Raw genomic sequence first — 11,687 nt, 5'->3', positions numbered from 1 at the left:
TAACGGTTAGGGTACGGGTTAGGGTGCGGGTTAGGGGTAGTGTTAGGTTTAGGGTTAGGGTACGTGTTAGCAATAGAGTTAGGGTTAGGTTTAGGTTTCGTGTACGGGTTAGGGTTAGGGTTAGGGTACGGGTTAGGTTTAGGGTTAGGGTAAGGGTACGTGTTAGGGTTAGGGTTAAATTTAGGGTATGGGTTAGGGTTAAGTTTAGGGTTAGGGTTAGGGTACTGTTTAGGGTTTGGGTTAGGGTACAGGTTAGGGTTAGTGTAAGGGTTAGGTTTAGGGTACGGTATAGGGTTAGGGTATGGATTAGGGTTAGGGTGAGGGTACGGGATAGGTTTAGGGTTAGGGAGGTTTAGGGTACAGGTTAGGGTAAAGGATAGGGTACAGGTTAGGGTAAGGGTTAGGGTTAGGGTTAGGGTTAGGTACAGGTTAGGGTTAGGTACCGGTTAGGGTTAGGGTTAGGTTTAGGGTACGGGTAATGGTTAGGGTTAGGGTTAGGGTACGGTTTCGGGTTAGGGTTTGGGTTAGGGTACGGGTTAGGGTTAGGTTTAGGTTTAGGGTATGTGTTAGGGTTAAGGTTAGGTTTAGGGTTAGGGTACTGGTTAGGATTAGGATTAGGGTTAGGGTACGTGTTAGGGTTAGATTAAGGGTTAGGGTTAGGGTACGGGTTAGGGTTACGGTACAGGATAGGGTTAGGGTGAGTGTACGGGTTAGTAGTAGGGTTAAGATTAGGGTTAGGTTACGGGTTAGGGTTACGGCTGGGTATGGGTTAGGATACGGGTTAGGGTACGGGTTAGTATTAGGGTACTGGTTAGGGTTAGGTTTAGGGTTAGGTTACGGGTTAGGGTTAGGGTTAGGGTTAGGTACGGGTTAGGGTTAGGGTACAGGTTAGGGTACTTGTTAGGGTTAGGGTTAGGGTTAGGGTACGGTTTAGGGTTACGGTTAGCGTTAGAGTTAGGGTACGGTATAGGGTTAGGTTTATCGTACGGGTTAGGGATAGGGTTAGGTTTAGGGTTACGGTACGGTTTAGGGTTAGGGCTAGGGTTAGGGTTAGGGTACTGGTTTCGTTTAGGGTTAGGGTTAGGGTACGGGATAGGTTTAGGTTTAGGTTTAGGGTACGGGTTATGGTACGGGTTAGGATAAAGGTTAGTGTACGGCTTAGGGTACGGGTTAGGGTTAGGGTTAGGGTACGGATAAGGGTTAGGGTTAGGGTAAGGGTATGTGTTAGGGTTAGTGTTAGGGTACGGGTTAGGGTTAGGTTTAGAGTATGGGTTAGGTTTAAGTTTAGGGTTAGGATTAGCGTTATGGTACAGGTTAGGGTTATGGTTAGGGTACAGGTTAGATAACGGGTTAGGGTTAGTGTTAGGGTTAGGGTGAGTGTACGTTTTAGCAATCGGGTTAGGGTTAGGGTTAGGTTTAGTGTACGGTTTAGGGTTAGTGTTAGGGTACAGGGTAGGGTTAGGGTTAGGGTAAGGGTACGGGTTAGGGTTAGAGTTAGGGTTAGGGTACGGGTTAGGGTTAGAGTAACGGTTAGGGTTAGGGTACAGGTTAGGTTTAGGGTACTAGTTAGGTTTAGGGTGAGTGTACGGGTTAGGGGTAAGTTTAGGTTTAGGGTTAGGTTACGGGTTAGGGTTAGGGTTAGCGTTAGGTTACTGGTTAGGTTTAGGGTACGGGTTAGGGTATGGGTTAGGGTACGAGTTAGGGTTATGGTACGGGTTATGTTTAGTGTTAGTGTTAGGGAACGGGGTAGGGTTAGGTTTAGGATTAAGGATAGGGTACGGGTTAGGGTTAGGGTGAGGGTAGGGTATTGGTTAGGGTTAGGTTTAGGGTCGGGTTAGTGTTAGTGTAAGGTTTAGGGTTAGGGTACGGGTTAGGGTACGGGTTAGGGTACGGGTTAGAGTTAGGGTACGGGTTAGGGTACGGGTTAGGGTTAGGGTTACGGTTAGGGTATTGGTTAGGGTTAGGGTTAGGTTTAGGGTAAGTTTGAGGCTTAGGGTTAGGGTTAGGGTTAGGGTACGGGTTAGGTTTAGGGTACTGGTTAGGGTTAGGGTTAGGGTTAGGTTATGGATTAGGGTTAGGGTTAGGGTGAGGGTACGGGTTAGGATTAGGGTTAGGGTTAGGGTTAGGTTTAGGGTTAGGTATAGGGTACGGTTTAGGGTTAAGGTTAGGGTTAGGGTTATGTTTAGCATTAGGGTACGGGTAAGGGTTACGGTTATGGTACGGGTTAGGGTACGGGTTAGGGTTAGTGTTAGGTTTACGGTTAGGGTACGGGTTAGCAATAGGGTTAGGGATACGGCTAGGTTTAGTGTACGGGTTAGGGTACGTGTTAGGGTACAGGTTAGGGTTAGGGTTAGGTTTAGGGTATGGGTTAGGGTTAGGGTTAGGGCATGGGTTAGGGTACGGGTTAGGGTTAGGTTAAGGATAAAGGTACGGGTTAGGGTTACAGTTAGGGTAGGGGTTAGGGTACAGCTTAGAGTTAGTGTTAGGGATAGGGTTAGGGTATGGTTTAGCAATAGGGTTAGGGTTAGGGTTAGGTTTTGGGTACGGGAATGGGTTAGGGTTAGGGTAGAGGTTAGGGTACGGGTTAGGGTAAGGGTAAGGGTTAGGGTTAGGGTTAGGGTTAGGGTTCGGTTTAGGGTTAAGGGTTAGGGTTAGGGTTAGGTTACTGGTTAGGGTTAGGGTTAGGGTATGGCTTAGGGTTTGAGTAAGGTTTAGGGTTAGGGTATGGATTAGGGTTAGGGTACGTGTTAGAGATAGGGTGAGTGTACGGGTTAGGGTTAGGGTTAGGGTACTGTTTAGAGTTAAGTTTAGGGTCAGGGTAGGGGTTAGGGTTAGTGTTAGGGTTAGGTTTCGGTTACGGGTTAGGGTTAAGGTTAGGGTTAGTGTTAGGATCAGGTTTAGGGTACTGGTTAGGGTTAGGGTTAGGGTACGGGATAGGGTTAGATTAAGGGTTAGGTTTAGTGTATGGGTTAGGGTTAGGGTAAGGGTTAGGGTTAGGGTGAGTGTACGGGTTTAGGGTTATGGTTAGTGTTAGGGTACTTGTTAGGGTTAGTGTTAGGGTTAGGGTTAGGGTACGGGTTAACAATAGAGTTAGGGTTAGGGTTAGGGTTAGGTTTAGTGTACGGGTTAGGGTTAGGGTCAGGGTACGGGTTAGGGTTAGGGTTAGGGTAAGGGTACAGGATAGGGTTAGGGTTAGTGTTAAGGTATGGGTTAGGGTAAGTTTAGGGTTAGGTTTACGGTACTGGTTAGTGTTAGGGTTAGGGTACAGGTTAGGGTTAGTGTAAGGGTTAGGGTTAGGGTACGGGTTAGGGTTAGGGTACGGGTTAGGTTTAGGGTTAGAGTTAGAGTACTGGTTAGGGTTAGGGTACGGGTTAGGATTAGGGTTAGGGTACGGGGTAGGTTTAGGGTGAGTGTTTGGGTTAGGGGTAGGGTTAGGGTTAGGTTACGGGTTAGGTTTAGGGCTGGGTACGGGTTATGGTACCATTTAGGGTACGGGTTAGGGTTAGGGTACGGTTTAGGTTTAGTGTTATGGTTAGGGTTAGGGTACTGGTTAGGGTTAGGGTACAGGTTAGGGTTAGGGTTAGGGTACAGGGTAGGTTTAGGGTTAGGGTACAGGATAGGGTACCGTTTAGGGTAAGGGTTAGGGTTAGGGTTAGGGTAAGGGCTGGGTACGGGTTACCATTAGGGTACGGGATAGGGTTAGGTTTAGGGTTAGGGCTAGGGTAAGGCTTAGTGTTCTGGTTATGGTTAGGTTTAGGTTTAGGGTTAGTGTTAGGTTTAGTGTTAGAGTACGATTTAGGGTTAGGGTTAGTGTTAGGTTTAGGGTACTGCTTAGGGTTAGGGTTAGGATTAGGTATGGGTTAAGGTTAGGGTTCGGGATAGGGTTAGGTTTAGGGTATGGGTTAGCGTTAGGGTTAGGTTAAGGTTACGTGTTAGCGTAGGTTTAGGGTTAGGGTGAGGGTACGGGTTAGGGTTAGTGTTATGGTTAGGGAACTGTTTAGGGTAAGGGTACGTGTTAGGGTACGGGTTAGGGTTAGGGTTAGGGTTAGGATACGGGTTAGGGTTAGGTTTAGGTTAGGTTTAGGATTAAGATAAGGGTTAGATTTAGGGTTAGGTTACGGTTAAGGGTTAGGGTTAGGGTTAGGGTTAGGGTTAGGGTACACGTTAGGGATAGGGTTAGGGTTAGGGTACTGTTTAGGGTGAGGGTTAGGGTTAGGGTACAGGTTAGGGTTAGGGTACGGGTTAGGTTTAGGGTGAGGGTTAGGTTAGGGTTAGGGTTAGGATACGGTTAGGGTTAGGGTTAGGTTACGGGTTAGGGTTAGGGTACTGGTTAGTGTTAGGGTTAGCTTTAGGGTTAGGGTACTGGTTAGGGTTAGTGTTAGGGTTAGGGTAGGGGTTAGGGTTAGGCTTAGGGTTACATTGACGGTACGGGTTAGGGTTAAGTTTAGGGTTAGGGTTAAGGTTAGCATTAGGGTACGGTTAGGATTACGGTTAGGGTACGGGTTAGGGTTAGGGTTAGGGTTAGGGTACACGTTAGGGATAGGGTTAGGGTTAGGGTACTGTTTAGGGTGAGGGTTAGGGTTAGGGTACAAGTTAGGGTTAGGGTACGGGTTAGGTTTAGGGTGAGGGTTAGGTTAGGGTTAGGGTTAGGATACGGTTAGGGTTAGGGTTAGGTTACGGGTTAGGGTTAGGGTACTGGTTAGTGTTAGGGTTAGGTTTAGGGTTAGGGTACTGGTTAGGGTTAGTGTTAGGGTTAGGGTAGGGGTTAGGGTTAGGCTTAGGGTTACATTGATGGTACGGGTTAGGGTTAAGTTTAGGGTTAGGGTTAGGGTTAGCATTAGGGTACGGTTAGGATTACGGTTAGGGTACGGGTTAGGGTTAGGGTTAGGGTACGGGTTAGCAATAGTGTTAGGGTTAGGCTTAGGTTTAGTGTACGCGTTAGGGTTTGGGTTAGGGTATGGGTTCGGTTAGGGTTAGGTTAGGTTAGGGTACGGGTTAGGGTTAAGGTTAGGGTTAGGGTTTTGGAACTGGTTACGGTTAGGGTTAGGGTACCGGTTAGGGTTAGAAAAGGGATAGGGTTAGGGTACGTGTTAAGGTTAGGGTACGGGTTATGTTTAGGGTGAGTGTACGGGTTAGCAGTAGGGTTAAGGTTAGGGTTAGGTTACGGGGTAGGGTTAGGGCTTGGAAGGGGTTAGGGTACGGTTTAGGGTACGGGTTAGGGTTAGGGTACGGGTTAGGGTCAGGGTTATTGTTAGGTTACGAGTTAGGGTTAGGTTTAAGGTTAGGTTTAGGGTACGGGTTAGGGTACGGGTTAGGGTTAGGGTACTGGTTAGGGTTAGTGTAAGGGTTAGGGTCAGGGTATGGGTTAGGGTTAAGGTACGGCTTAGGGTAAGGGTGAGGGTACGGGTTAGGTTTAGGGTTAGGGTACTGGTTAGGGTACGGGTTAGGGTACGGGTTAGGGTTAGGGTTAGGGTTAGGATTAGGGTCCTGGTAAGGGTTAGGTTTAGGGTTAGGGTACGGGTGAGGTTTAGGGTTAGGGTTAGGGTTAGGGTTGGGGTTACGTTACGGTTTAGGGTTACGGTTAGGGTACGGGTTACGGTACGGGTTAGGTTTAGGGTTAGGATACGGGTTATGGTTAGGGTTAGGGCTAGGGTTTGGTTACTGCTTAGGGGTAGGGTTAGTGTGTTGGTTAGGGTACGGGTTAGGGTACGGGTTAGGGTTAGGGTCCTGGTTAGGGTTAGGGTTAGGTTTAGTGTACGGGTGAGGGTTAGGTTTAGGGTTAGGTTTAGGGTTAGGGTTATGGTTAGGGTTGGGTTACGGTTTAGGGTTAGGTTTAGGGTACGGGTTACGGTACTGGTTAGGGTTTGGTTTAGGGTTATGTACGGGTTAGGGTTAGGGTTAGGGTAGGGGTTACCATACGGGTTAGGGTTAGATTTAGGGTACTGGTTAGGTTAGGGTTACGTTTAGGGTTAGGGTTAGGGTTAGGGTTAGGGTTAGGGTTAGGGTATGGGTTCGGGTTAGAGTTAGGGTTAGGGTACTGGTTAGGGTTAGGTTTAGGGTTGGGGTACGGGTTAGGGTTAGGGTTAGGTTACGGGTTAGGGGTAGGGTTAGGTTACGGGTTAGGGTTAGAGTTAGGGTTAGGGTTAGGGTTAGGGTTAGCGTACAGTTTAGGGTTAGGGTTAGGGTTACGTTTAGGGTACTTGTTTCGTTTAGGGTTAGGGTTAGGGTACGGGTCAGGTTTAGGGTTAGGAAACCGGTTAGGTTTAGGGTACGGGTTACGGTTTTGGTTAGGTTTAGTGTTAGTGTATGGCTTAGGGTACAGGTAAGGGTTAGGGATAGGGTACGGATTAGGGTTAGGGTTAGGGTTAGGGTTAGGGTTAGGGTTAGTGTATGGGTGAGGGTTAGGTTTAGGGTTAGGGTACAGGTTAGGGTTAGGGTTAGGTTTAGGTTACGGTTTAGGGTAAGGGTTACGGTACTGGTTAGAGTTAGGTTTAGGGTTAGGTTACGGGTTAGGGTTAGGGTTAGTGTACGGGTTACAGTCGGGTTAGGGTTAGCTTTAGTGTACTGGTTAGGATTAGGGTTAGGGTCAGGGTATGGGTTAGGGTTAGAGTAAGGGTTAGGGTTAGGTTACGGGTTAGGGTTAGGGTACGGGTTAGGGTTAGGGTGAATATACGGGTCAGGTTTAGGGTTAGGGTTAGGGTTAGGTTACGAGTTAGTGTTAGGGCCGGGTATGGGTTAGGGTACGAGTTAGGGTACGGGTTAGGGTTAGCGTATGGGATAGGTTTAGGGTGAGGGTTAGTGTACTGGTTTTTTAGGGATAGGGTTAGGGTATGGGTTAGGGTTAGGATTAGGGTTAGGGTTAGGGTTAGGGTTAGAGTACTGGTTAGGTTTAGGATCCTAAGGTTAGGTAGCCAGCAGTACCGGGCCCTGACGGTGCCCGAGCTCACCCAGCAGATGTTTGATGCTAAGAACATGATGGCTGCCTGTGACCCCCGCCATGGCCGCTACCTGACTGTGGCCGCAGTATTCAGGGGCCGCATGTCCATGAAGGAGGTGGACGAGCAGATGCTGAACGTCCAAAACAAGAACAGCAGCTATTTCGTCGAGTGGATCCCCAACAACGTGAAAACAGCTGTCTGTGACATCCCACCCCGGGGGCTAAAGATGTCTGCCACCTTCATCGGCAACAGCACAGCCATCCAGGAGCTGTTCAAGCGCATCTCAGAGCAGTTCACGGCCATGTTCCGGCGCAAGGCCTTCCTACACTGGTACACGGGTGAGGGCATGGACGAGATGGAGTTCACAGAGGCTGAGAGCAACATGAATGATCTGGTGTCTGAGTACCAGCAGTACCAGGATGCCACGGCCGAGGAAGAGGGGGAGTTCGAGGAGGAGGCGGAGGAGGAGGTGGCCTAGAGCTGATACCTGGTAAAGCGCATGGAAGCTGTGTGAACTCTTTATTCGCTCACAACCTGTTCTCTGATAGCCGTGTCTCTGTGTGCACTCGCTCTTTTTCCTGTCTGGATGTCACATGCTGTACAGATGCCACCATTAAAGCATTTTCATAGTGAAAAAAAAAAATGGGTTAGGGTTAGGTTACAGGTTAGGGTTAGGGGACGGCTTCCGGTAAGGGTGAGGTTACGTGTTAGGTTTAGCATTAGGGTTAGTTTTAGGGTACTGGTTAGGAATAGGTTTAGTGTTAGGGTACGGAATAGTGTTAGGTTTAGAGTTAGGGTACGGGTACGGGTTAGGGTTAGGATTAGGTTACGGTTTAGGGTAAGGGTTAGGGTACGGTGTACAGTACGGGTTAGGGTGAGTTTTAGGACACTGGTTAGGAATAGGTTTAGGGTTAGGGTACGGATTAGGGTTAGGGTTAAGGTTAGGGTACGGGTTAGGATTAGTGTTAGGGTTAGGGTTAGGGTACTGGTTAGGGTTAGGGTTAGGGTACAGGTAGGGTTTAGGGTTAGGGTTAGGGTACGGTTTAGCAATAGGGTTAGGTTAAGGGTAGGTTTTGGGTACGGGAAAGGGTTACGGTTAGGGTATGGGTTAAGGTACAGGTTAGGGTAAGGGTAAGGGTTAGGGTTAGGGTTAGGGTTAGGTTTCGGGTTAGGGTTAAGGGTTAGGGTTAGGGTTAGGTTACTGGTTAGGGATAGGTTTAGGGTACGGCTTAGGGTTTGAGTAAGATTTAGGGTTAGTGTACGGATGAGGGTTAGGGTACATGTTAGGGTTAGGGTGAGTGTATGGGTTCGGGTTAGGGTTAGGGTTAGGGTACTGTTTAGACTTAAGTTTAGGGTCAGGGTAGGGGTTAGGGTTAGTGTTAGGGTTAGGTTTCGGTTACGGGTTAGGGTTAAGGTTAGGGTTAGTGTTAGTGTTAGGGTTAGGGTTAGGGTTAGGGTACGGGTTAGGGTTACAGTTAGGGTACGGGTTAGGGTACTGTTTAGTGTTAGTGTTAGGGTTAGGGTTAGGGTACGGTTTAGCAATAGGGTTAGTGTTAGTTTAGGTTTAGGGTACGGGTTAGGGTTAGGGTTAGGGTACGGGTTAGTGTTAGGGTTAGGGTAAGGGTAAGGGTTAGGGTTAGTGTTAGGGTTCAGGATAGGGTTAAGGTTAAGGTTAGGTTTAGGGTACTGGTTAGGGTAAGGGTTAGGGTACGGGTTAGGGTTAGATTAAGGGTTAGGTTTAGTGTACGGTTTAGGGTTAGGGTTAGGGTACGGGTTAGGGTAACGGTGAGTGTACTGGTTAGGGTTAGGGTTAGGGTACTTATTAGGGTTAGTGTTAGTGTTAGGGTTAGGGTATAGGTTAACAATAGAGTTAGGGTTAGGGTTATGTTTAGTGTACGGGTTAGGGTTAGGGTAAGGGTAGGGTTAAGATTAGTGTTAGGGTTATGATACAGGGTAGTGTTAGGGTTAGGGTATGGGTTAGGGTTAGAGTAAGGGTTAGGGTTAGGGTACGGTTTAGGGTGTGGGTACGGGTTAGGTATAGGGTGAGTGTATGGGTTAGGGGTAGGGTAAGGATTAGGGATAGGTTACGGGTTAGGGTTAGGGCGGGGTACGGGTTATGGTACGATTTAGGGTACGGGATAGTGTTAGGGTACGGGTTAGGGTTAGGGTTAGGGTACGGGGTAGGTTTAGGGTGAGTGTTTGGGTTAGGGGTAGGGTTAGGGTTAGGGTTAGGTTACGGGTTAGGGTTAGGGCTGGGTATGGGTTATGGTATGATTTAGGGTACGGGTTAGGGTTAGGGTACAGGTTAGGTTTAGCGTTAGGGTTAGGGTTAGGTTACTGATTAGGGTTAGGGTACGGGTTAGGGTTAGGGTTAGGGTACGGGGTAGGGTTAGGGTTAGGGTTAGGGTACAGGATAGGGTATGGTTTAGGGTAAGGGTTAGGGTGAGGGTTAGGCTAATAGCTGGGTACGGGTTACCGTTAGGGTACGGGATACGGTTAGGTTTAGGGTTAGGGCTAGGGTACGGCTTAGTGTTCTGGTTATGGTTAGGTTGAGGTTTAGGGTTAGTGTTAGGTTTAGTGTTAGAGTATGAATTAGGGTTAGGGTTAGGGTTAGGGTTAGGGTTAGGGTTTTTTTTTTTTTTTTTTTTTTTTTTTTTTTACCACAAGCAGTAAAGTTTAATTAACCAGTTCCTGGAGGAACCTTCACAGACCAGCATCACATCAAGAAGCTGAAGGATGGAAGCAGCAGGAGAACCACAGGCCAAGTCTACCCGTGCCACCACCGCACCCTCCTGATGCAGGCAGGCTGCCTGGGACTCCAGAGCAGACAGCCTGCCCAGCACTCCATCTCCTCCTGGCCAGCAGGTCAGCAGAATCCATCAGAGTCCCAAATCCAGACCTGGTTCCCTCTGAGGCCATCTCTTAAAGTGACCCACTCCCTGCCTGATGTGGTGCAGGCCAATGACAAGTTTTGATCACGGGCTGTACTGGAGGCCAGGGGTCTGACTGGAGCAGGGTCTGGGGGCCTTGGAAGGGATCTGGGGTTGGGTACTCAGAAGATCGGGATCAGGGACACCAAAGGGAAAAAGAAACCCTGGCTTGCGGCCAGCAGGGGAACTGGGCCCAGCACTCAGATGGGGCCCATCTAGGCAGGTCATCTCGCCTGCAGCGCCTCCACCTTCCACACCACTCCCGAGTTCAAACCCGCTCCGCGCCGAAGCTCGTGCCAGACGTGAAGAGCGGTCTAAATGAGATTACTTTTGTTTCTCCATTTTAATGATTCTCTATTAAATTTTTTTTTTAATTGGAAGTAGCTGATTCCTAAACGATTCCAAAGTCCCCTGTACTTCTGGGTTTTTTTTTTTTTTCCTGCATTTCAGCTTTGGGTGGGGGGAGGGGCAGGTGACACAAAGGATTTTTTTTTTTTAATTGTTGGAATCTTTTCCAATGACCAGCTGAAGATTTGCACTGAAATACAACTTGTATGCCTTTTGCATTTTTAAAGCCTGCTTCCTGATTTAAGCAGAGTGATAGTGTTCAAAGAGCCAGCTCAGCCTGTAACATGTTTGAAAAGATGTACCTGCACTTTGAGGTCCCTCTCGAATGCCATTCGCTGGACCTCTCAAGCGTTTTAATTGCTACATTCAAGCGCCTCCCAAGTCCAAGATGCTGGATGCCCTGATGGCATCGAAAACTCAAGACTGGGCAAAGCTTGTGGGCTTGCATTGGGGGAGGGGAGGGAACAGAATTTGTGTATCTGTTTGATTTAGAAATAAGGCATCTGAGAGATGCCATTATTTTCTGTGTTTAAGTTAAACTGCATTTTTGTCTTTTGGTTGAAATATGAAATGTACTGTCCCGATATAAAACGGTAATTATTTGAAAAAAAAAAAAAGAAAGCAAAAGAATCCCCCCAAATGATTCAAACAGCCATATAAGTTCTCTTTCACTCTATGGACGTGTGCGTACATATAGATACTACACTAGCACTTTAGAACATTTCCTGAGCCGCTCTCTCCCGTTGTCTACTTATATTTTAACCAAAGTTTACAGGGAAATAACTGGAGCAACTGTTTCAAAAAACTTATCTCCAATAACATATCAGCAGTTAAGGCCAGGAGGCAGTGTTTTCTTCCCATTTCCTGAGGCTTTTTAACATAGTCATGTTGATTTCTGCTTCTGCCTCCTGACTCAACTGCAGTCTGAGTTCACCACTCAAAAACCTTTAAGTAACAGAGTCACCTGATGAGGTGAGTCAGAAGTCTGCAGAATCATCACTTCTGGCTGCTTCCCAGCCTCAGAAAGGACACAGCCTTGCAGAAACATCAATGTCTGGCAGAGAACAGTGAGCCAGATGTTGAGCATCCTGGAAGCAAACTCTGGAAGAAGACATCCCCCTGTAGGGACATGTACTTATCCTCCTCTACCCCACACTTTTTCTGGTAGTCCAACAGAAGAGGATGTATTTGGTCCATAGTAAGCCAGATCACGTACGTAATAGAGGAAGGACTGCACATATCTCTTTATCATAGGCCCCTCTCTCCAGGCACCAAATCCTGTGCCAAGTCAGCAAAGCAGGCAGCAGAGGCGGCTGAAGCCAACTTCAGAGTAAGTAGTCATCTTCCAGGTTATCATCACCAGACATAGAGGCAGCTTCTGATAAGCTGAGGCAAGACAGGGTATTTGCTATCTCTCCCGGGCTCTTCTTGGGCTCAGTGAGTATGCTGCCAAGAGAGACATCTGTTTCTG

At 47.9% G+C, this 11,687-nt stretch overlaps 1 protein-coding gene across 1 annotated transcript; it reads left to right on the top strand.

Moving 5' to 3' along the window:
* The first annotated feature begins 6,910 nt into the window (after positions 1-6,910).
* Positions 6,911-7,546, top strand: LOC140594064 (tubulin beta chain). The gene has a single exon (XM_072722440.1). It carries the CDS (start codon positions 6,955-6,957, stop codon positions 7,414-7,416), a length of 462 nt encoding a protein of 153 aa, XP_072578541.1. The 5' UTR covers positions 6,911-6,954; the 3' UTR covers positions 7,417-7,546.
* Positions 7,547-11,687: the final 4,141 nt, after the last annotated feature.

Source organism: Vulpes vulpes, chromosome 9 (genome assembly GCF_048418805.1).
Source record: "Vulpes vulpes isolate BD-2025 chromosome 9, VulVul3, whole genome shotgun sequence".
NCBI classification, from domain to species: Eukaryota; Metazoa; Chordata; class Mammalia; order Carnivora; family Canidae; genus Vulpes; species Vulpes vulpes.
The sequence above is the reverse complement of the archived record's forward strand: the minus strand, read 5'-3'. Positions and strand labels throughout refer to the sequence as shown.

Excerpts from the sequence above, each read along its gene's own strand:
- LOC140594064 (XM_072722440.1), top strand. The coding sequence starts at position 6,955 with ATGTTTGATGCTAAGAACATGATGGCTGCCTGTGACCCCCGCCATGGC.